This window comes from Labrus mixtus, chromosome 6, assembly GCF_963584025.1.
Source record: "Labrus mixtus chromosome 6, fLabMix1.1, whole genome shotgun sequence".
Taxonomy (NCBI): Eukaryota; Metazoa; Chordata; class Actinopteri; order Labriformes; family Labridae; genus Labrus; species Labrus mixtus.
This window is the reverse complement of record NC_083617.1, coordinates 24,219,907-24,245,267: the sequence shown is the minus strand read 5'-3', so window position 1 is coordinate 24,245,267 and position 25,361 is coordinate 24,219,907. Positions and strand designations below refer to the sequence as shown.

At 45.0% G+C, this 25,361-nt stretch overlaps 1 protein-coding gene across 2 annotated transcripts in view; it reads left to right on the top strand.

The window, feature by feature from the left end:
• Window positions 1-25,361, top strand: part of zmp:0000000755 (phosphofurin acidic cluster sorting protein 2) — a 57,284-nt gene that overhangs the window by 20,969 nt on the left and 10,954 nt on the right. For both annotated transcript variants that reach the window (XM_061040661.1, XM_061040660.1), the window contains exons 2-10: window positions 6,437-6,524; window positions 13,286-13,375; window positions 15,127-15,252; window positions 17,967-18,129; window positions 18,861-18,952; window positions 20,172-20,252; window positions 20,587-20,646; window positions 21,966-22,117; window positions 23,689-23,782. In XM_061040661.1, coding sequence (XP_060896644.1) covers window positions 6,437-6,524; window positions 13,286-13,375; window positions 15,127-15,252; window positions 17,967-18,129; window positions 18,861-18,952; window positions 20,172-20,252; window positions 20,587-20,646; window positions 21,966-22,117; window positions 23,689-23,782 — 946 coding nt within the window. The remainder of the gene's footprint in view (window positions 1-6,436; window positions 6,525-13,285; window positions 13,376-15,126; window positions 15,253-17,966; window positions 18,130-18,860; window positions 18,953-20,171; window positions 20,253-20,586; window positions 20,647-21,965; window positions 22,118-23,688; window positions 23,783-25,361) is intronic.

Genomic DNA, 25,361 nt, shown 5'->3' with positions numbered 1-25,361 from the left:
GCACTAATGGGCTTAGATGGAGCAGCACTACTCATGCAGCTGTGAGTGATGCCATCATTGCCATGTAGGCTAAACCTATTAGCTGCAGAGTGCTCAGGCAGCGAGCAGGCAGCGAGCGGGCACCGTTCATCCGAGCAGTCGATAACTGTTCATTTGAACACCAAACATACTACTCTGCTCTCTGTGTTTTTACATGTTCATGACAGCTATAGAAGATGTCATGTAGAAAAGATCTGCACATCCACTTTCAGCAGCATGCTGTAGGACCTGATAGGATCACTGTGTCACCTAAACTCTGTCATCACTGCCCTCGTCATGTTGAAGCTTAAAGGTCACATATTCTGCTAAATCCACTTCCCCATGTTTCTCTAACTCTAATATGTGTCTCTAGTCTGTCTACAAACCCCCCAATGATGAGAAAAGTACATCCTCTCCTTCTTCTGCCTGCTCCACTTTTCAGAAAATGTGTGCTCAAAGAGGCCGTTTGGAGATTTCCCTTCATGACATCACAAAGGGCAGAAGCCCCTCCCCCAGGTGGGTGACACTCCCACAGCTAGGTGTTTGTTCTGCCCTCTGAGTCTGCCTTCTCACCGTAAACAATAGGACATGGAGCGAGAAAGCCCGAGACACCCAAGCCCTTCCAGAGAGGGGGCGTGGTCAGACACAGCTCATTTACATATTTAAAGGTACAGACACAGAAACAGCCTGTTCCCAGCAGCTCTGAGACTAATTGGTTGAAAAGGAGTAGAATATGTGCCCTTTAAAATAAGAGAAGCGAGGACTGATTAATAAAAACATCATGGTTCAAGATGTAAACAAAGCTCCATGACGGAGCTGAACGATCGGTGATTAATAAACTCGGTGTGATGACCTGATCGAGGAGTTTGTCAGACTGTGTTGACTTTAAAACTCGAGCAGTGAAACTAAAAGATAGTCGTCCCTCTCTGGGTTCTTATCAGCTGGGAAACAGGTCTCACTTATCTCTTCTCCTCTCCGCCTGTTTTACAGACACGTTGAGCTGCAGTCTGCTGTATAGATTCTCCGCCCACCTATCTCTTTATGGATTGATAACTCCGCCTCCCCTCAGGCTCTCTGTGGGAATGTGGGAACGACACGGTTTATTTTCAGGAGTAATCCTAGAAAAAACCTTAATCTTTTGGGGGCTTCTGAGGGACCCTATTTTCATCTTCAGTGTGTGCCAGGGTGTGTTGAGGGGGAGGGGTGACAATAGCATAACACACACACACCCCCCCCCCCATCGTCACAAACATAGTTTATCCACACATCTAAACTCTCTCTGACCCAGGGTGTGTATCTCGTGTAATGACACTGTCAGTTTGTGGATTCATGAAGGAAGCTTAGAAATGCCCTTCAAAATAAAGTGTCATCATACCAGACTTTAAAACTTTGATACCATTCAAATAAAATCAAACGTGAACGATACCTGTGTTGATACCACGACAACAGATTTAGAAATCCTTGTTACCCAACACAGGATCATTTCCTCTCACTCTGAAAATGTAGCAGCTCTCTCTCTCTCTCTCTCTCTCTCTCTCTCTCTCTCTCTCTCTCTCTCTCTCTCTTGCGTGCGCACGCGCTTCTCCTGCAGCAGCTTTTAAAGTTAAGAATGGTACCAAAATAACCGATCCGTACCGTCCTACTTTCTTTGCTTCCCTTCTGTTAGTGTGCCAAGCGCACCGATCTAGCTAGCCACACTGCAGTCCGCTGATCGGTCGAAAGAATCGTCACTTCCCGGGCAACATCGGTAATAACACAAATTGCGCTATGTTTAAATATCACTTTGATATTAAGGCTGTTTTTTTTCTGTGTGTGTGACTAATCTCAGCATGTAGCTCCGCCCCATGTACGACCTCAGAGGTGCAGACCTCTGCTGGACGTCCTCCATTGTTGCCCTTTCTTTACTGTGTTGCGTTCTTCTTCTGCGTTGTTATTATGTCACAGTGTTACAAAGCTGAACTGAGTGTAAGCCGGATGGCGATGGCTCAACGCAAGCAAAATCAGGGTTAACCGTACCAAACTGTACTGGACCAAACCAGACTGCCTGATGTAAACGGGGCTTAACTGGAGTGGAATAATCTGCAGATGTTATTAATGCAATGCAAAATAAACAGTTAAAGGAGTTTCATGTTTATGATTGATCTCTTTTAAGCCATGCCGATCTGTGCCTACATTAGCACTTGTCTCTATAGGTGCTCAGCTAGCTTTAGCTTAGCTTGACTTCAGCGTAGAACTTTAGATATAAAATGTGCAGATGTCTCCTTCTTTTCCAAACAAACAGATCCAGGGATTTAAGCCAAGGTAAAAAGTGTCCCTTAAAGGCTTCTTCAGCGTAACGAGAGATTACTTTCTGACTCTCTTGCTCTTCTGTGACGCTCTTTTCTCTTTCATAGAAGACGTCTACTTTCTCCTCCTGCAGCTCAAACGATGCTCTGCAGCCTGTAGTGGGCGTGTTCTTCTTTGGAAGCAGAAAATTGCAGACTCACTGGCTGTCGTCGCTGTTTTCTGATGCCTTGATGGGCTATTTGATCCGTCCATATCGAGTATCACTGTTATCGACATAAATTCTATCTCGTTTTCGTTTTCGAGACAGTTTATATCGTCGAGCCCTGTGTCTCTGCAGGTCTCTGCAGGCGGTTTTAGCAGAATGATTAGTGCTGTGAGGACACCTGGTTTGTTGCTGTAGTGGCCGATCAGGCTGCAAAGTGAAGTGGCACTGGGCAGGAGCACGGGAACACAGCGGCACCAGGCCAGAGCAGATGGCCACAAGTTTCACTGTCAACACAGCACAGTGGCAGGCCGGAGTGCAGATAACACCTCTGTCTAATAATAAAAAATCCCCCGTTCCCTAGGTGACCCCTCCAGCGCCTGCAGCCTTTTTAATTACATGTGAGAGAGAGAGAGAGAGAGAGAGGGAGGGAGAGAGAGACGGGATAGAGATGTTGTTAAAGCGTCAGCTCTGTTTTCCCCCTCCTCTCTCTCTCTCTCTCTCTCTCTCTCTCCCTCCCTCTCTCTCTCTCTCCCCCTCCCTCTCCCTCCCTCCCTCTCTGACTGGTGACTCATCCTCACCATACGGCAGGCTGGATTCATGGGCTACCTTCGAGCTTTAACGTTTAATCGCTCCGGCCTCAAACAGGAATGCATTTCTGATTCTTACATACATGTATGTGATGTAACTGAAGTAATCATGCAGCTAAGTGAATCTGCAAGCCCCGCCCCCTTCCAGTAATATGTCGTCGAGTGGCGTTGAACAGGACACTTTGTGCTGAAAATGTGATATCATCATGAAAGATAAATCCTTCTTGCAGCTTGAATAAACCTCTCTTGGGATTTTATGACCTTTAGTAAGCTTCCTGCCATTCCCTCCTCCACGTCAGTTTGATTTATAAACAAGAACATTCATAACCATGCATGCTCTTTTTTTCTGCAGACAGGATCCAGACATGACCCAATATTTAGTGCCAAGAATCAAAAGGATTTCCATATCGTTTGATATTTTACCATAATCATATCAGAGTTTAGCATTTTAGTCAGAGTGAGCTGATATAATCAGGAGAATTCACCTGGAGCGCCCCCCCCCCCATCTCGTCCGACAGGGATAGTCTCCAATCAGGAGGATTTCAGTGCTGCATGTGTGAAAAGAGCAAAAATGAGCAGACAATAAAGGATCAGCATGACTCTGCTGTTCGTCCGACACTTCCACATCGTTGGTTGCCTCTTAGACACTGCTGCCCTCGTCTACAAAGTCTTCTTTAAGCAGAACAGTTTTTATTTCTCTCAGTTGTTATTGCCTTCAGTTTAAAGCTCTTCTGTTCAAACGTGTTAAGTTATCGGGAATTAAAAACCAGCCCAGCATGAAGAGTCTGGATGAAGTTGGAGAGAGTGGGGGGAGAAGTGGGTGACTGGACATGTTTTTGTTTGCTTTGTCTCTCTTCCTCCTCTCTGACTCTGACTCGGTGCTCAGACACTTCTCACTTTAATGCAGCAGGACTGGAGGAGAAAGTGGGTCAGGAGGAGGAAGCTTCTGCAGACTTGGCCTGGCTAGTGTTGACTTTTTGATGAGTGTTGTGCTGTGGAGGGTTTCTGAGGGTGTGTTGGTACAGAAGACAGAGAGGGGGATTTTTTAAAGGTTTATGATTGTTTTGGACATGTAAAGGAGGTGCGCAATACAACTTTAACCTTTGAGTATTCTCATTTATCTATTGTTCTATCTAGAGGTGGAGTCAGCAGCTTGTTCCTTCAAAATAAAATACAGACTTCTCCTAAAGTATATCTGCTCCATGGTCTCTTCTGGGCCTCCGTACATGTGTGGTGGTGACTGTGTCTGCAGAGACTCTGTCCTCTGACTGGATTTTACTGTTCTGCTTTGTTCTGGTTGACTTGGGACGTTTCTGGTGTTTCTGGTGTGTTTCCTCCAGCCAATGACGGGTGAGTTTAGGAGTGGATACAATTCAGTGATTGGACGCCAACTGAAACGGACGTAGCAGCAAAGAAGAGAAACACCAAGCGGATAAAGCTGGTTCTAAAACGAGGGTGAACCTTGTGTTGTCTTTTACCTGTGGACGTGGAGTTGGTCTGCTTCCTGTTGGACAGGCGGGTGACAAACACCGGCGGTTAGCTTGAGCTAGCGTGCGTTAGCTTGCAGTGTAGTAGCAGTAAACGTACACACTACGTCCTGCCCTTCTGGGGGAGGAGGGGCCCAGTTTGAATGTTGTGTTTACAAAGATTTCTACTGACTCCTCCTTTAATCTGACTCTGGTTCATGAGACAGAGCGGATCCTAGAGGTAGTTCTTCTGTAGTCGGATGAAGGTAAATGTGTGTGAGGAGATTTATTTAAAGAATGGTTAAACAGGATGAACAGATGGCAGTGAGTCACTGTGATGTGCAGCAGCTCGCTGACTAAAGACATTTTACTGCTACATGACTTCTCAAACATCTGTGCCCTGTCACCATGCAGGAAGAATGAAACCCCATAAAGCTGACAATCAGAACTGTGATTTAGCAACACTTTGGTTTCCCTTAAAGACGAGGGACGGAGCCGCTCTCCTTCCAGTGATTGAATCAATCATTCTTATCAAACCTGCAGGACACAGAAATAACAGACATTGTCCTGAAATAAAGAACACTAACTGTCACAGGAAATACGTCCAGAGATCCGACTGCACTTGTTTGATTTATTAAAGGAACCATGATGAGCATCACAGAGGAAGAAGTTCAGGGCCTGGAATGTGTCGGGTCCTGAAATAGATCCAATAAATCTGGCTGTGAAGATTAAGTCTGGAGATATTTACCGCTCTTAGAGGTTTATGTTGTTGGGAAAGATAATGTTGGTACCCGTCTTACTGAACGTCATGTTTAGAAATGTTTCAAATGTCTTTTATTTTATTGACACTGATTGAGTTGTCTTGATTCAAGCTGAAGTTATGATCATATATTTATTCAATCTGTCTTCAGTGAGTCGACCTAACGTTGTCCGGACAGGCCGTTTATACTCGTCATCTTCCTCTTCTGAAGTAGGAACAAAGACGACACACAAGACAGTTTCTCCTGACTTTGACTTATTTATATTTATTTTCCTTCAGCTCCTTTGTTTCCCATCATAAAGACAGTTTCCATCGTTCCTCTGCTCTGCTGCGTCCTTCATACTGATGACATCTCAACAATTTTACTTTCACTCTTTCAAACTGATCCTTACTCATCTCATCGTCAGGAAGTTAAGCGTGGTTATTATTGGTGCGTTCCATTTGATCTCAGAAGTAAAAAAATCCAAGTTGCCGGTTTGATACGTCATCAGGAGCGCCCCCCTGAAGTCGGAAATTTGACTTAGAAACTTGGAGAACCTCCAGGAGCCCGAGCTAAAATCCAACATGGCTGCTGCGTGCATCAACAGTAAGGTTTAAGTGTTAGCATTTTGCCTCTATTAGAGAGGACAGCTGAAGAGAGACAGAAAATGTTGGGAGGAGAGAGAGGGGATGACATAAAGCAAAGGGCCGAGGTCGGATTCAAACCAACGGCCGCTGCGCTGAGGACTATAGTCTAGGCTATCAGCGCTCCAGCAGCTTAGTCCTTCAGTGTAATCAAATCAATCCCACCGACAGTATCGTCTGTCAGTGGACATGTTGTTGTGTTATTTATGTGGACAAACTATCCCTTCCTGTGTTATCATCCAGTATTAGCTAACAGAACAAACATACTCCTGGAGGCAACATACCAGCTTACACGAAGTATAACTGGACCTGACCCTTATAAAAAAACAACAAAATGTTGTTATCTTCATCATACCTGCAGACCAGAGAGAAGAATCCAAACACACTTAGAAATCAAACGTTAGAGCAGTGAGAGCTGCTTTGTCCTCCATGTTTTCATCCCTTCATGCTGCTTTCAGTCACTGATCTGTTTCCTTCCTCTCATCCTCAGACTCTGCAGCCTCACTCTGAAGAAGCTGGTCGTCCTCAAAGAACTGGATAAAGAGCTCAACTCTTTGAGTATCGCTGTCAAAATACAGGTGGGTGTTTTCATCTCCTCGCTCACTGTTTCACTATTTTGGCAGAGGCTGACGTCTTTTGAACTTTATCAAGAAGCTATCAGTGGTGATAAGAAATGTTGTTAATCCTGATGGATATAAACCTCCTGAGCTGCACAGGAAGCTCTTCTGAGCCACTTTCACTCCAGTGGTTTGAAGGCAGCGCATGAGCACTTTATGGTAAACTGTGCATCTAACATGGAGTGCTCATTTGCATTTGTGTGTCATTAAGGGGTCCCTTAACAAAGAGGTTTAGAATCAGAATCAGCTTTATTGGCCAGGTATGCTTAAACACACAAGGAATTTTACTTTGGCAATCTGTGCTCTCTTTGTACAAAGGTATATATTAAATATCAACAATAAACACAAAAATGAACAAATAAGCAAAGACTAATATGTACAAGGCTAAATAGGTTCAGTGTCCAATCAGAGGGCAGTGTTGTTGAGTCATCCTCTTGGGGGCAGGGCCAGCAGCTGGGTAGCAGAGGCGGCTTCTGGGAACAGGTTATTATGATAGATGGGCAAAGGGACGTACGCCGCTGTGATCATCTTACCAGCAAAGTATCTTCTGTGTCGAGAGTTGACGGCGGCCTGTTATTCAACATGCATACTGCACGTGATTACGTGGTGGTCACATTGCATATGATTCTAAAGCTTATCCTCTACGTGTGAGATTCCCAAACACTGAATATGAAGATGTATTTTCTGAGTAGATGGAACTTGTTTGTTTCACTTTATTGTCAGCTTCCTCCGTCCACTGTGCATAGCGCCGGGATCAGACGGTTTTATGTTTGTTGTGTTTCTTCCCGATCGACCGTCACCTCATCCGTCATGTGGAATTCAAAGTATTCCTCGAGCTCACAGCGAGCTATTTCAAAGGCGGGATAACGTTTCTCCTTCTGGGAACGGTGTTTGAGTGAGTGACAGGTTGTTGGCAGGATGCTGGAGGAGTGATGTCCCGCCCCTCTTCAGTGTCGTCGTATCTGTGTGTGTTTCTGTGAGTGAACCTGAAGGAGAAACATTCTAATATGGAGTAAAATAATGTGACGAGTGAAGAGATTGATCTTGTTTACAAAGAGAAGAGTTGGTTGCAATCTGATGTATGACATATCATTGATTTAAATAGCATCATATGAATGGAAACTCACTCCTAGTTTCAGTTTAAATAGAATGCGTACTGTGAAGATTAATGTGTAGACTCATGGTCAGAGGTCGTCTGTCGGTACACTCACTTCAGTCTGCAGAGTGACTTCACAGTTTTCAAAGTCACGCTCTGCAGCAGACCGGTAGGGACTGTAAACATGATGGTGCACTCCTCATCTGTCCTGCAAACACAGATCCTAGTTGTCACCTGCAGACGGTCCTCGTCAAACGTCACCACCCCCTCCCACTCGCTCCAGGTGAATTCTCCTGATTATATCCTGCTGCGTTCTCACATCAGATCACTCTGACTTTCTGCAGAATAAATACGAGGAGGCTGGAGGAGAAACATTCATATGTTTGTGTTCACACATGACGCTCCTCTGGCAGATATCAGGAGTTTTCTTCAAGTGTGAAAGAACTATAAAAATAAATAAATCAAACTGGCTCGTTACTTTAAATGGACGATGGCGTTGAGGATGGACTGTTTGCCTCTGTCCCTCATATTCACTTTCAAACTGTTTTTAACATATGAGGTCTGTGACAGTGATTTAAACTGAGCATTAAAAAGCATGAAATGAAGGTTATATAACTTTAAAGCTGTTTGTCAAAGAGCCTTCAAACTTCAAACCCTTTTTTATCGACTCTTTCTTTTTTATCGCCCGCTCTGTTTGCTTCCATATCTCAGTAATGGACCGGGTTTCTGTCCCGCTCTCAATACTGTCGCCCTCATTATAAAATGTAATTTAAATTTGATGCAATACGGGATTATTCTATTTAAAGGGAAACAAATCATCCTGCTTTACTGTCATCCTGAAGGAGAAAGTAACCAACCGAGTGCGGCGTTCTCCTTCAGCTTCGTCGTCTGCGGAGCGTGAAATCTCTCCGTTTCTGCTGAGCTGCCCTCAGGACAGCCGAGCAGAGCTCTGCTCACCGCCGCTCCGGAACTGGAGCATTAAATGCAATTTCCAGCAGGTTTGGTTTGGGCGAAGAGAGCGGCTAAGGGGATGAAGAGACAGCAGGAGAACATGAGGGAGGGATAAGAGGGGTTTGTTTTCAGTCAGTGAATAACAAAGCCCTCATTACAGCGTGTCGTCGCTCTCTGCTCAGCATACAGCGGTCGCCTCTCCTCTCTCAGGGTCTCATCAGGCTGAGCGGCCTGCACGCACACATAACCCTTGTAATGGCTAACCATTTGGATCGTCTCCCAAAGCCGCAGCAGCAGGGAGGATGAGATTGCAGTTTGAGTCTCCAGGAGGCTCTCTGTTCCCGGGGAGATGATCGCCTGCCTCTCACCCTGGAGACCGCCGGGTCACTGCGAGCAGCTCCTCTACAGAAAACCCTCTGCTTCACAGACTGGGCTTCATTGTTTTGATTCATCTGAAAAATAAGATTTCACATTTTAAACTCGCCTTTCTAAGTAGATGACAACAACAAAAACACGATCTCAACAATCTCCATTATCAAACCAAACGTCCTGCATAACAAAATGTCCGAGCATCTTCATCGTCTTAATCTCTTGGTCAGTAGTTTTTATTTTTATTTTGAAGTCATTTCAACTTTTCATTGACAATAATGTCTCTTCTTGAACTCCAATATGACCTCAAAGATCAAACTTTATAAATACCAAAGGATATCTTTGTGCAGCGATAAGAGCAACCCATCTGAGTATTTAACACAAGTGAACTGTGAAGTATTAAAGGGTAAAATACAAAGAAACACCGCCTTAAAGAACAACAAATCTTTTTAATGCTGCTTTCACAAATCTGTTCTAGGTGTCTGAAAAATATAATTCCTGCAATATTATTTCGCTCCTCTTTCTCTCTCCTCTGAAATGTTTTCACAGCAGATGTTTGGAAGCTGCATTCACCTGAGATATTTATTTACGACGGACGAAACGTCTTGTGCATCGTGCTTTTCCTTCTGCACATTCTCTCCTCTTCTGCACTTTGTGTGTCTGTGTGCGCTGCAGCCCGAGGTCGGAGCCAGACATGGATGTCAGCTGGATTATGATAGGAAAGGCGTGCAATCCTCATTTCAGCGCGAGCCGCTGTCCAAAGCACTTCCATTTGCAGTACACTCAGATATGATCCAATTATGTTTGTGTAGATGTGTGTGTGTGTCTGTATGAGTGTGTGTTGGGTGAAAAGCAGAAGCCTCAAAACGCCTTTAAAACCTCTCTAATACAATTGCAAGCTGAGCTCATGTCCTGAACCTAAATCACTCCCTGTCGCGTTTCTGCCAATTTAGAGAATTTAACGCATTTAAAAGAGTAACCTTGAGCGGAAGTGTGGAGTTGAACTTGTTTTCCCACAGGCCCACAGAGCTACAGAGTTTAGGGGCCAAACACCCCCCTCCTTCTTCCGGCCCCTGAGAGACAGTGGAGAAGCTTGTCACAGGGGAGGGAGGGGGGCAGAGGACATTCAGTACAAGCTTTCCCTGCCAAGGCTGGGCATTGTTAATGCATGTCAGGCAGTTTGAGAGTGCTCGGCTTTTGTGCTTGGATTCATTGTGAGCATGAGAAAAGAGTGCATTCAAGGCCTCGCTGTGCAGCTCGAGTTAGTGACGAGGTCAGACTCGGGAACAGATTCACCCGCTTCTTTGTATTCATGCACACATCAGAGTGTCAGTGAGCCGTCAGCAGGTCCTTCTCTGAACATATGGAGTCATTAAGCTGCACAGAAGAACGCTGAAAACACCGGAACGCTCTGCAAGTGTCAGCGGAGACGAAGATTCAGTGTTCCTGTTCGTTCTTCAGAGCTGTGTTAAAGTTTCATTCCAGGCACTTTAAATTATTGATGCTGCTCTAAGTGTTCTTTTGGAAAAGTTCTTCCCCTTCATGGGGTTGAACCGAGAGTTTTCTGTTCTCCTGATTTTAACTAACTCGTCGAGTGAGACTTTGAAGTTTGGTTGCAAAACGAGAAGTGAAAGGTGTGAATAATGCGGTCAGATCTTCAACAGATCAGTCGTTTCAGAAGGCGATATAATGGCTGAATAATTAAAACATGACGTTAATACACACAAACGATATGTCGCATAAATACTTAACATATCAACGGTTTCAACTCTAAACTCGTTTGTTGTTTAACATGAGAATATCACAATGATGCTTTCACTACTTTTTCTACAAGTTTGGACCGCCATGAGAAACAATAACACCTGAAGAGTTTTATTATGACAAGCCTGCAGTGAAAGTATTTCATTAAGTAAGCAGCTGTCACTCCACCTGATCGTTTCCTGGATACAGAGAGTGAGTCGACCTCAGAACACGGTCATGTTCACTCCGCTGAGACGATGTGGCCGTGTGCATCCTACAATTCATTTATCAGACGCTTTTATCCAAAGAGACAACCATCAGAGAGTAAGAACAACACAAGCAAGGAGAAAGAGAGGAGGAGACAACGTCAGGAAGTGAAAAGAGACAGCTTTAAGTCTGATCGGACACACAGGTGCTGACAGGAAGTGACCAGAGGTGCTGACAGGAAGTGACCAGAGGCAGAGCACAACATCAACAGCTGTTCTTGAGAGAACACGGTTTGATTGATCTGACCTCAGTGCTTCACCTGCACTTGGAGTTGTGTTCTTGTGATTGGATCAGGATCGGACGCCACAGTGACAGACGGCCTGCAGAGCTCCTGAAACACATTCAGTCAATAATATATTGTGATCATTTTTAGATGAGGATGTTATTGGATGTTGGAGAGCCTCTTAAGAAAAGCTCGGCGGTCCAAGAGCTCTCAAAGATCATCTTGCCGGTTCATAAAAAGCTGTATTCAAGCTGTTGTTCAGTGAAAGGACGCTTGTTCAGGTCTGATGTTTTCTTATATTGGATGTGGATTTTTGTTTGTTTGTAATTTATTAATACTCCTGTAAAGTCGTATTTGATTTGATTCTAGTAAAAATCCATCAGTATGGATACATGTTTCGATACCACGGCAACAAAAATAGGAGTCCTAGACACCTGGGTCAGTTTGTGTTTTAGTCACCAAAAATTGTTGGCATGCAAACTTTTTAAATTGCACATGAACATTAGCAATGTTGCACACGCTTTTGTGCAATTTGAGACAAAAGGTGATCGTATACGTGTGACAGACACTCGTATTTTACTCGTCTTCTTTGACTCGCTCAGCGTTTCCTTGTTTTTTCTCTGCTCTGACTCGTCTTTGAGTTTGAAGGTGTGGTGAGAGCAGCTAATCAATAAAACAGCTGATGTGTATCTTCAGGCAACATGCATCAACACCGAGCTGTTTCTCTTTCGTGCGTCGGACAAACGGAAGCATCACTGCAGCTTGATTAGAGTCCACACCTCCTGGCATCCTGTGATGATCCCTCAGCACTCAGCCAACCGCTTCTGTTGCATGATTTATCAACACTGATGACACTGGGATCAAATGTCGCACAGCTGACAATTAAAGAACACACCTCCCCTCCCCCCTCCAGTTTAAAGCCAGATACAGGATATGTGCTCCATGCTGCTCACCACGTCTTACTTTATTGAATTGGCAGGTTATGCAGATACTAATCTGCCAAACCGATTGCACAACAGATGTCTGTCTTCAGCGCTCACAGTTTGACATGAAATCATCGACTCCAGACTTGACGAGCTGTTCACACTCTGATTCCATTTTGAGACTGTAAAAAAGCAGAGAGAGGAGCTTGAACTTCAGACTGCGATGACTTTAATCTGAGGCATGGAATAGAAACATGCTCAGGACTTAGACAGGTCCCATGAGGACACCCTGTTTGTTGGTGTCCTATTATTTGGACGACACTTCCACAACCTGTGACATTTAAATCCCTGTGCTGTTTGGCCACACCGCCTTCATGCCAGCTCCTAGAATTAGCTCAGAAGATGAGTCGCCCTTAACCAACGCGGCGAGCGTTAAATAAAAAAAGAAACTGCTCGTAGTTTTGAGTTGCAGCCTTGAAACAGGAGCTGTCAATTTCTGCATGAGATCCAACATCATGCAACATGAAACTGTAGCAGCTATAACTTATGTTGGCTTTATTCAGGTGGCGGTCGGGGCTCCACCTGAACCAAACATTCCTCTCAGGTCACGATGCAAACCCTGGAAAGGTTTTTAAAGGATGCTGAAGAACGCAGCAGACAAGACACTCTAACTCTTAAGCAGTGGGTTGTTGCTGTTTTCATTTCAGTCAGTAAAACTGTCCACGTGTGCCTGAGCCGTGTTTCTGACCCATATTTCACCTGCTCAGCGGCTCGTTATTCCAGAAAGCAGTGGAGGACAGTTTGTGTTTTGCTGCCTCAAGGTGCGATTCTGCATAAATGTGTGAAAGTGAAGCTGGCTGATACCAAACCATTTGCACACTCAGCCAATTTTTCTGCGAAGACATAGTTTAAGAAACAGCACAGAATGAGGACCGCAACTGAGTTTCTTTATTTCAAAGAAAACATGTTTAACTTCTTTGAGCTGCATCCTCAAGGTTCATTTATTTAGCACATTTCTTCCCAAACTAGATTAACCACATTTCAAGATGTCTGCTAAAACAAAAACAAACTAAATGCTGATGCATAATTGTTCATATGATGCTGTCTTTTATGATTTTGCTTTTAATCACAGTTTTCTTGACTTTTCTTGCAGGGCTCCAAACGTCTCCTGAGATCAAATGAGTACGTGCTCCCTCCCAGTGGACTGATGGAGACGGACCTGGAGCTCACATTCTCACTACAGGCAAGTTCTCTGACATGACGCTGTGGCGTTTCACACTGATACCACCGTTACCTGTCAGGCAGGGTAGCTTTGACCTACACTTTAAAGGTCACATATTCTCCTCTTTAATATCATGTTTAAAGAAGTCTCAGAGCTCCTCAAAACATGTGTGTGAAGTTTCTTGTTCTAAATCCACTCTGATCCTGTATTTGATCATGTCTATAAACTCCTCTATTTCAGCCCTGCTCAGAACATGCTGTTTCTGTGTCTGTACCTTTAAATATGTAAATGAGCTGTGTATGACCACGCCCCCTCTCTGGAAGGGCTTGGGTGTCTCTGGCTTTCTCTCTCCATGTCCTATTGTTTACTGTGAGAAGGCAGACTCAGAGGGCAGAACAAACACCTAGCTGTGGGAGTGTCACCCACCTGGGGGAGGGGTTACTGCCCTTTGTGATGTCATGAAGGGAAAATCTCCAAACGGCCTGTTTGAGCACATTTTCTGTGGAGCAGGCAAAAGACAGAGAGGATGGACTTTTCTCATCATTGGGGGGTTTGTAGACAGACTAGAGACTCATATTAGTGTTAGAGGAACATGGTGATAGTGGATTTTACAGAATAAGTGAACTTTAATTACGATTAAAAAAATGTGTAAAAGTTGAAATATGGTCGTGTTTTGGCCTGTTTTACAATAGTTTGTACTGTACATAAATAAATCATTAACAAAGTCACTGAGGCAGACTGAAAGTTTAAGAAAAGCCAGCTAGCTTAAGATGTGTGAGACTGGGATAAATTAGAAAATTAAGGATGGAAAACATTTAACCAAATACTTCAAATACTTAGTTACCATCTCGAACAAAGAGGTCGAGCTAAAGTCACAATAAGTCTCAGAAAATCCCAGAAAAACAAGAGCACTGCTGCTCAACCGTCTGGTGAAAGCTGATCTTCGGAGCTGTGATTGTGTGAATATTTCACACCAAGAAGAGAAAGAAAAGTCTTCTTTTTTTTAGATCAGGTTCTGGCAGTCAGCGACGGCATGACTCCATAAAAAGAACAACAGTGGTGTGAGGTGCAGAGCGACCACCAGTTCATCCCGAGTCCAGCAGACTGAAGCAGAACGTTTCATTTATAGTTCAGAATCTAACAGCCGCCATGTTGGATCGTTTCTGGGATCAGAACGCTGTTTGTCGTATATATATTAATTCATACACTTGAATGAAGATAGTTCTTGCATGTTTTATATGTCCTCAGTGTTGGTATAGTTTGCAGGAAAACAAATTCAGACACGATTTCCTGTTAATGCTCCTGAAAGGCTGCGATGGAAGAAGAAGTTGTTTCATGTAGAAAAGCAGAACTGAGTGTTTAATTAAATCTGCTTGTGGATTTCCAGAAAGAAAATATAACGCAGTACGAATAATTCATCTCAGTTTTTTATCACATAGGGGGCCGGAAACAGACCAGACTGCTTTGTGGAACGAGTCTTAAGGGTGCCTCAACACACACCACTCTAGCCAATCAGGAACGAGCAGCCGCAACATTAGACACTGAAATATCTAAACGTTTCTGTACCACTGAAAACTAGCGACCTACCTCCTCTTAAGATGTAATGAAATACTAAAAAGACGAGAGAGAATCCGTAGTACTCTACGAGAAATTAAAGATATTATGAAGAGGGGGGTCCCCGCCAAGGCTGAGACTTTGAAGGAGGGCCTTGCCTTGGCGTTACAAAGTTTGGGAACCCCTGATTTATCTAACTGTATCTTTTGTTTTTGCAGTATCCACACTTTCTAAAGAGGGATTCCAACAGGCTGCAGATCATGTTGCAGAGGAGGAAACGCTACAAGAACCGAACCATCCTGGGCTACAAGACGTTGGCTGTGGGCATCATCAACATGGCCGAGGTACCGATCCATTTCACGTCTCTGTCAGCAGTTTGTTAGATTCTCTTCAGGAACGTTTCACTGTGCTCCGAGCTTCTCTCTGACTGACACTCTGTCAGCAGCTGTGTCCTGTGTTACACGTCGTTTCACATGATTCATGCCCATCACACATCCTGCTGGGTGACATTATGGACCATCTGCAGCTGCCTTCATATGCACTTTTCTGCTAACAGTGCATTCAGCCATGCTCTGCACATATAATGGACTGGAGCTGATGTAATGGATGTTTGTTGGAGAGATGAACCATGAAGTTCTTTAATGATTCCAGTCAGTTGTGTTCAGTCGAGTCTTCATCCTGGTCTTTATAGTGACATCAGAGCGCCGGCCTCTGAGCTGCCTCCATTAAAGACTTCCTGGTCGACTAGCTGTCGTTACTTTAAGCTAAACGTTGACTACTTGTTGAACACTACGAGGGCTCGTAAATGTTCATATTATATATTCTGAGGCATCAGAAAATAGTTTGATTTGCAGCGGGCTGAGAGAGAATGATAACAGTAACTCTGAGCAAATTATACAGAATGTGTAACAACAACCAGCAGGAAGCCTGAACATTATTTAAACACAGTGTCACCCCCCCTCAGCTTGCGTCCTCTGGACTGCAGTTGTAACACCCCTTGTCCACCTAGCGTTTTTTCTGGGCAGAAAAGCACTCGCTGTAAGCCCGGGAGTGTTTGCATGAAGCGTCCATCTTGTCAACAATTTGTTGACAACGGCCGCTGTATGACCGACACGGCTCTGTTACTTTTTAATGAATGTTCTATATCTATGTTTTACCCAATCAGACACGGAGCGAGGAGGTCTGTAGGAGGCTTAAATACAGGGAATATCATACATTAGGAAAAGAGCGCCGGTGACGTCAACAGCGCCTTTCGGAAAGTTGAACGATTTTCAACTTGAGCACTCGGAGCGACCGCACAAAAACGGCAGAGGGCTTGTAAAAAAGACTCTGGGCGCTGTGATTTTCATCCAGGCGGCTGCTTTCTGCTGCCAGCGCTCTCTACCCTTTGAAAACAACTGAAAAAAGACACTGGCGCTAAAACAAAAAATGCTAGGTGGAAACGTCTGGTTTCTCTAGTCTGGGCTGATTCAGTTACTCATAGCTTGGCCTGTAGCTGCTAACTTCAGTAGCTAGCTAAGTACTGAAAAATTGGCGGTGAGGTGCATTGATTATGGATTTTTGTGGATTTTGGAGGGTACGTTAAGATGGTGTCGTTCTGTTTTCATTCCGTGCAGGCTGCACAGATACTGATGTTCCGTCCCCTCTTTTTGCAAGTAGGATCACAGGCGCTCCCAGCTGTTTTTTCTTCCAGATGCGATCAGGTGTTTTTGGAGCGGCCGAGTCTAAAGCAACGCGTCTCTGTGTGATCGAGCCCTTAGAGTGCATCCCTACCAGTATTTGAAAATGAACCTCCTCCCCTAACAGAAGATCATCAGAAAGACCTTAGAATAAAACTCATCCCTCCTCTTCTGATCACACCGTTCATACAAACTGTGTTACACCGTCTGACTGGATGATACGAGCAAATGAGCTCGCCTCAGCTCGACGTTCAGAATGAAAGCTCAGCACAGAGCTGATGAAGATGTTTTACAGGCAGCATATCTGTCAGCTCCTAATCTGTCTGCAGATCTCAGAGTGTGTAACGCAGTGAAACAGAAGCGTCTCAATCACTGTCGGATCAGCTCTGGTTCAGTAGACACAGATATGATTCTTTCATCCTCCCTGTCTGTTGGATCTGTTTCATGCTGCTTCGACACAGTTTTACAGAGAGACAGATTTAAAGACGGGGATCGAACCAGACAGAGAGCATCACATTTAAAGAGGATATCAAGAGCCTTTATAAAAAGATGGACAGCGTGTCTCCATCTCCTCACATGGTTTAAACAAACAAAGCCACTAAACAGCTGCTGACACTTTGCTCATTTGAAGAGCACATCAGCTGGTGGAGCCGTGTTATCAATGTGCCGCCCCGTCCTCTAACCCAAACACACATTTAACCTCCTGATCAAAGGTCAAAGGTCACCCAGGTGGGAACAGATTCTTCTATTCTGCAGCCAGCCGGCTGTTGGAGTGCCTGATGTTTTGGCTTCACTTTTGGAGAGCTGTCATGTCGGCCATCATTATATACATTTGAGACAATAACATCCTGTGTCCACAGACAGCGCCCACGACCTCCGCTTCTCACCAGCGCTCATTGTTGCTAGGTTACGAAAGTTAGTTGATCTCACCATGACAGTCATGAAAACATGAAGTCGATGTAAAGGAGTCCTGACATCAGCAGCAGCTCTACATCTGGAAACAGTTCCCTCCAAAAAATCATTGTTGTTGACATGGCTGATGTCAGAAGTCCCGCCCCTTCTTGATTGTGATTGGTTGGTGAGGGACTAGTGACATTAATGAGCATGTCCCTGTTCTAAAAGTTTAACTTCATTCAGCTGAGAGTGCTGTGAGTGCAGTGACATGGAGGGCGTTTTATCGCTGAGGACGGTGAGCGCTGAAAACGCTGAACTACTGAATTGAAACGAGCGCTACCAACACCAAAAACGCCGTCTGTGGACACAGGCCCTAAATCTATATACGATGTGATGTGTATTTAATCAGAACATAATCAGAATCACTGCAGGGGATCCTGCTTTCTTTGTGAATGGATTCTTAATGTTAATCCCCCCGTCTCCAGGTGATGCAACACCCGACAGACGGAGGACAGATCCTGGGTCTCCATAGCAACGTGAAGGAGGCCCCGGTGCGTGTGGCTGAGATCAGCGTGTACTCTCTGTCGAGCCAGCCCATCGACCACGAGGATGGCAGTGGGCAGGCCGGACGCAAGACCAAAACCTCAGGTGGGCTCAGCTGCCTCCTATTTTTGTGCACTTTAGTGTGCAGGAGTGTTCCTGCAGCTTTCAGCAATTAAAGACAGAATATAAACCAACCCGTGTGCCTATGAGGACTTCTTTTGATTTCTTACAGTATCATTTCCAAGTTTTAAATTGTGCTTACGTGAAAACCTTAGAATAAACTCTATGAATCCCGACCTGCAGCCAGAGATATGTGACTCCCCTCAGCGATGGTTGTAATGTCGATGTGAGAGCTGCACAGATTTAGGGCCTGTTACCTTACACCGGTCTAATTCTGGGAGGGGAGGGGGGATCATGGGCCTCCATCCTGCTCTGCTGTTCCCTCCCTCTGTCCTGGATGTTATTAAGGACTCGGCTCAAACATAACAGATGAGCTCACGGCCCGAGTATTAAAGCCGTGTCACTCTGAGGGAAGAAAAGATGTTTATCTTTCTCCTCTCTGCACTCATCTTTAATAACGTCCGTCCCAGCACAGAACACAGAACAGGATGTTTCACAGAAAGTAACTCTTCAGTCCGTCACCTGATCGGTGCTCCGTCAAACATGCAGACAGATCCGCCTCTTTAGGTCGAATCAAACCCATAACATCTCACATTAGAGGCTCGGAAAAGGATCCAGAATATGAGACAAAGTGAACAAAAAGAGCTCTGCTGTCTCAATGAATGTGTGCACATGTACTATTGACTCATAAATGTATCTCTGCTCGCCAACTTCAGATCGCTCCCCAGACATGGACAACTACTCCGAGGAGGACGACGACAGCTACTCGTCGGAGCAGGAAGCCAGTGATGACGCAGTCCATGGACAGGTCAGTGCGAGGAAGTTATTAGAACAGACGACAGACGGCAAAGCCCATGACATGAAAAACACAAGAGAAATTAAGTGAATAAACAAATAGACACAGCAGTAGAGGTATATATATATATATGAATAAGGTCTGAGTCTTCTGTTCTCAAAACAGACTGTTTCCATGACAACAGCCGAAGCTAACTGCAACACCAATAAAGAAGTTCTCTGCATACTCGTGGCCATATGACGCCTGTTGTTCACACACTTCGTCTTTTTGTTGACAGATTATCATATTGCTAGTTGTATTTCCTACATTAAAGCAACAGTCTGTAACTCCTCCTCCTTCAGTCGTTTCAAAGTTGATCTAATAGAACAATAACCTCCAACAGGGAGAATGGTGTCTCTCTCAGGCGTCCACAGAGCGCCCCGCTCGCCTGTTTTCAGCACTATGTAACTTTGTCAGCGGGTCGAGGTCATCTGGTGAGAAGTGTGTACGTCTTTAAGGTGCTAGTTCACACAGCAGCCTTCAGCTACAAAGCAGACAGTTAGCCCATCTCTGTACTGTTTGATAGAGAGAGAGAGAGAGCGAGCGAGGAGCAGAGTGTACATCCTGCAGATATTATTCAGAACAGAATTTAGCAGCTTTAGCGGCTCCAGGAAGTCGTCTAAGCCGAGTTCTGGCTCAGGTTTGATACAAAGAAATCAATAAATCCATCTGACACCAAAAAGTCGTCTCTTAACTCGTCCATCTTCAAGTTAGCTTCATCAGTTTGAACCTTACAAACCTATCTCAGCTAGCATGTTATAAATGAGCCTCTCCGATGTAGACATTTAGCCATGACCTGTAGTCGTCATGGTAACAGCTGGCTGAATAAAACAAACACATACTCCACATGCTAACAGTTAGCTAACAACGGGCTCTAGACACTAACAGAGTCAGATTTGATCTAAATCCTGTAACATTCTTGAACCTCGTCCGTCGACATGTTTCTTTATCTTCTCATCACGTCTTTGTCGACTCTCCGCCCTCAGATGGTCAACAGATAAACGCTGTCTAAGAGGGGGAGGAGTTAACAGCATTATTATGCATTAAAGGTGCAGTTGCACCCAGAGATCTTCAGTGGGCGCCATAGTGCCCTAAACTTAATTCCAACATAAGGATTATATTAAGATTATATTAAGATTATAAAAGTTCACCTGAGTGAGTATTTGAGATCTTTCATCCGTCTGTATTTCAGGATCTTTACGACGAAGACGACGAGGTGAGGAAGCCGAAGAAACCCCGGAGGAAAATGATCCGAACCACCTCCATGACCAGGGTGAGTCTCCGTCCTGCCAATCATTGACTGAGAGAAACACTCCAGACGTGTGTTTGCTGTCGTACAAGCTTTTAAGGCAGGGCACACACTGTGCTGCGTTTGTCGGAGCCATTAGTGCGACGTGGATGAGCATGTAAATGAACACAGTGGGCTCACTGGACTGGTTCTAATGGTCTTTACATGGAGTGGCTGTGAATGAGTAATCCAGCAAACAGTCAGTGTGAGCGCTGATAAGCTCGCGCCCAGCTGTCATGGATATTTAATCACCACACACACTTCATTTTTAGACGCTTCTTTTTCTCATTATTGTGTTTTTTTTCTCTCTCTCTTTCAGCAACCGAACTTTAAGCAGAAGTTTGTGGCCTTACTGAAGAGGTTCAAGGTCACAGATGAGGTGAGTGTGATCGGAATAATAACGTTTTGATTGACAGACGAGAAAAAACACTCAGTGTCGGAGAAAAAGGATGTGGGGAGTTTTTAGACCGTCCACCCGGAGTTTCTCCCTCCCCCCCTGTTCTGAAGCTTTAGTGGGTCAGCTGGGAAACATATCGGTTATTAAACTGACCTCAGGGCAGCAGAAAATAACCTCCGTATTGACTGTATAAACAGTATAACAGTATGCAGCTACACAGCTACTGATGCTCTCCTGAATGGAGAATCACCTGCAGAGAAACGAGGTACAGCGTCACAGACGTGTGACTCATTCACCGCCATCAGCAGCGCTTCGTATGCAGAATCCATTAACCACATTTTCTTTCTACCACTTAATCTAATGATACATGTGGGCTCACGTCCTCGTCCTATTTCTGTTTGTGTTTTTCTCCTCAAGTGCTTTTGAATGAATGTTTCTGTGGATTCTACATAATAGCTCGTAATCAGGTCATCAGCCGGAAGTCCACAACCCCTACAGTGGATTTCCATTAGCAGATAATCTGTCAGGCCTCCGTCCTGATAATTATTACCAGTCAGAGGAGTCAGAGGAGCCTATAGAATCACAAGAAAAAAAGATGTTTGACAGATTCTGTGTCCGTCTGTAGATGGGCTCAAGGTTTGCTCTGTCTTTTTTTATTCTTTATATTTATTTATAAAAGTAAAGACTGGGACCAACAGGCTAGAATAAATTATGCTTAAGTGAGGCTGAAGGCCACCTGAGTTTTGTTTTTCTGGATGTTTCTTAAAGCTCAGGTAGCCTGATGATCTTTTATCACGTTCCCTGTCTTTAATCCTTCTTCCTGGTGGCCGGGTGGTGTGCAGGGCTTCAGCTCTATAAATACAGCGCCAGGAGGAGGAGGAGGAGGAGGAGGAGCGGGGACAGACTGTGTTTATCTGCTCCCTGCCAGCTTCTGCACTTATGGAGTGGCATTAATCACCTGATTAGTCTGCAGCCTGCCTGTGTGCAGCTCCTATGATATACATCCCCGCTGTGCAGCCGGTAGATCAAAGCTCAGGACCTCAGCTCTCCACTAGCACTCACTTACCTTTTAATTGGCCTGCTTAGGACCAAGGCAGGGATGTATTTATAGCACAGGCCGTCTCATTTTATAGTCCTCACAGCTCTCTGTCATTCTCTGAGCTCCATTAGCCCGGCTATGAAAGTGATTAGCTAATGCACAGCTCCAATCACTCCCTACACTTATTTAATCCACAGCCATAATTACAAATCCCTGATTATTGAGTCCTGAAGTGTCCATGATGTGTCTGTGTGCACCTCAGGTCCTGGACTCTGACCCCGTGGACCAGACGCAGGAGGTGGAGGAGGATCTGGACTTACTCTACGACAGCCTGGAGGTTTACAACCAGAGCGACAGCGGCCCGGAGATGGAGGACAACGAGAGCGTCCTGAGCACGCCCAAACCCAAACTCAAGTACGTCCACACCGCCGCACCGTCCTCAGAGGGACGTCTTTTCCCCGTTTACCTCGTTTACCTCGTTTACCTTTTGGTCTCAAGACTTGACACCAAGACTGATTTTTAGTACAACAACACTAGTTGGGTCATTATTGGAAAATTATTTTTCTCTTGTCTTGCAGGACGACAAACTGTCACTCAAACAGAATAATCCTGCACACTACTCTAGCTAAACTTCACCAACGTTTGGGTCCCTCTGAACCTTTGTCAAGTGTGCAGGGTCACTCACCCCAATATCCATGTGATGTTGGAGTGAGTGACCCTGCACATGTTGCTGCTGATGATTGGCAGACACTTGTTATCAGACTAAATGTCCCACACCTGAGCACACACAGTAGGTGGAGCTTTGTCTACTTAGAGCGGGGTACACACTACAAGATAATCGGGCTGATAGTGGGCCTGATTCCACCCTTATGATCGAAGTCAGCAAAGGCCAGATGTTCCTGAGGTGTGAGGCGTGTTGAGAGTGATTTTAACCTCCATGGTGTTGATGAGGATGATGCTCTCTGGGAGGCGTTCGTCAGAGATGAGGATCTGGTTCAGCTGGTCGTACACAGACTTCCTGGGGACCTTCCAGACAAATGAGAAACAGAAAGTGTGAGACACACGAGCCAGCACATTTCTCCCTGGACCAAAAACATACATAAAGAACACGTGTGAGATGTTTACCTGAGCGATGAGCCGGGAGTCAGGGGAGCACTCGCTCTCCATGCTGCTGGTCCTGTCACTCTGAGCCTTCGAGTTCTGTCTGTCTTTCATGGAGGTGAAAGTGATCGGGCCGCCCCCAATTTGAAATAGTAAATATTAAACATGAAATTTGAAATAGTAAATATTAAACATGTTCAACATTTACAATCACAAATCCTGTTGTGAGGGGAGAACACCCAGGACGGCCGAGCACGCACTCTGTGAATTGTCACGTGGAAGGGAACAGTGGCCAATAAGGAAGCAAGCTGACCGAAGCAGGAAGCACAACAAACATAACCATGGCGACGACAACGAATGTGAAGAAGATGGAATTCAAGAGCAACTTGATTTGTGGCAACTGAGATGGATGTACCAGCTAGCCACATTTAGCTTGACCATCATGTTTGTTTACTCTTAATTAATGTTTACTCTTAATTTGCGTTTGACAGCACGATATAACATGTTTTGATAGTCGAGACTGATTGTTGGTGAATGAATCGGTTAGTGTGCTTAGGTGGCCTCGTTGTTCTCCACACACCATAAGAACTAAAACGTTTATAATGTGCCAGGCCTAAGATCATGGTGGGGAATTTGAGACAAAGGTTCAGAGGAACTGAAGGGTTGGGACTTGTTCTAATAAATTGGTGATGCTTAGCGTAGTGTGTGTGGAGCTGTTGAATGTGTCCCAATGGGGAGATAAATTAATGTGTTTGAATCTTAGCCCGTGTGTTGTTTAAGTATGAAACCCCCTGAAACTGCAGCTGCCTTCTCCGAGGGAACCGCCCCAAAAAATGTCCAAGTTGTTATTTTTTCTCTGAATCACGTCTGTTTTCTGTTTTCAGGCCGTTTTTCGAGGGGATGTCTCACTCCAGCTCGCAGACGGAAATTGGAAGCATACACAGCCAGAAGAGCGCGCAGAGAGAGCTGTCATGTCCTGTAAGTTGATCACCAGGCGCTGGTCCCCGTCTGCTGCCTCTCAGCCCCCTCTGTTTACCCGGAAAGTTCTGCCTGGCAGCTGCCGAAGAGCGTCTCTTTGTAAACACTCTTATGTAAAGGAATCGCCCCTGGGCTCTGTTTGAATGTCTGGCAGTCCTCTCTGCTTTTTGTGGTTCAGGGATTCCCGAGGACTGAGATACAACAGGCGAGATATTCTGAGCATGAGCGCAGTGCAGACCACCACCAGCTCCCCCCCCCCCCCCCCCCCCTCTCTACAGAACAGTATGGGGGCTGTGGCCTCACCCTACTCACCCCTCAACCCCCTCCAGTATTTATAGAGACCAAACCAGAGTGACCCCCACACCACCATCAACACTCAGACACAAATATGCTCCCATACTCACAGAGAAAAGCAATTCCTGAACTCCCACTCAGAGATTTATGACCCGCTGGAAACAACGAGGGCGAGAGAGAGAGGCAGAGAGAGAGGCAGTGCTGTTTATAAATATCCGAGAATCCATTTCAGTCTGTAATAAAACAGCTCGGAGCTTTTCAGACTTCGATTCTGCTCAATAAATGTCTCCAGTGGAACTTCATAAACACGTCTTGCAGGCTAAATGGAAAGTCTTTGATCTAATATTAAAGTTTAATCAAGTAGACGTTACAAGATGAAGCAAATGTTAGTGTACAAGAGCAGGCCGACTCCGGTGGCTCGGTGCTTTCTCTCTCTGTGCCCTATTGTGAGAAGGCAGACTCAGAGGGCAGAACAAACACCTAGCTGTGGGAGTGTCACCCACCTGGGGGAGAGGTTACTGCCCTTTGTGATGTCATGAAGGGAAAATCTCCAAACGGCCTGTTTGAGCACACATTTTCTGAAAAGTGGAGCAGGGAAAAGACGAACAGGATGGACTTTTCTCATCATTGGGGGTTTGTAGACAGACTAGAGACACATATTAGAGTTAGAGAAACATGGTGAAGAGGATCTTAAAGGGGACATTTTAGGAAAAAACACTTCTACAATGTTTGTGAACATGGGTATCTTGAGTGTCTACCGACCTACAAAATGTGAAATAAACTCATCCAGTCATTTGTTTGTGGTCTGCATAAGTCTTACAACACAGAGAAAAATGCTCTGTTTCAAATTTGCTCTCCTTGTGATGTCACAGTGGGATTCTGGTTAAAAAAATCCCCTCCCCTCCCCTGATATCTCCACCTATGGACTCCACCCCCAGTCTAGAACAAAACTTTTGTTCAGGTCCGCCATTTTTTATTCTCTCTACAGAGGAGTGATGTCTACCTGGAAAGCTCAGGGGGGGCTCATTGCATTTAAAGAGACACACACACCAAAACGGAGTGTTCTGAGAGAGCTGGTTTATACAGGGTCACAAACCTCCTCTGGTGCTTGAGTCATGTTATATTTTGACCAAAGCACAGCACAGATGTTTCATTTAGACCACAGGGGGACTGTTTGAAAAGGTGGAGAAGGGGGATCATATGTCCTCTTTGATCCTCGTCAGGCGATGGCTGATAGGTTCAGGACCGCCTGAGAAGTGACCTCAATGCTGTAAATGTTTTAATG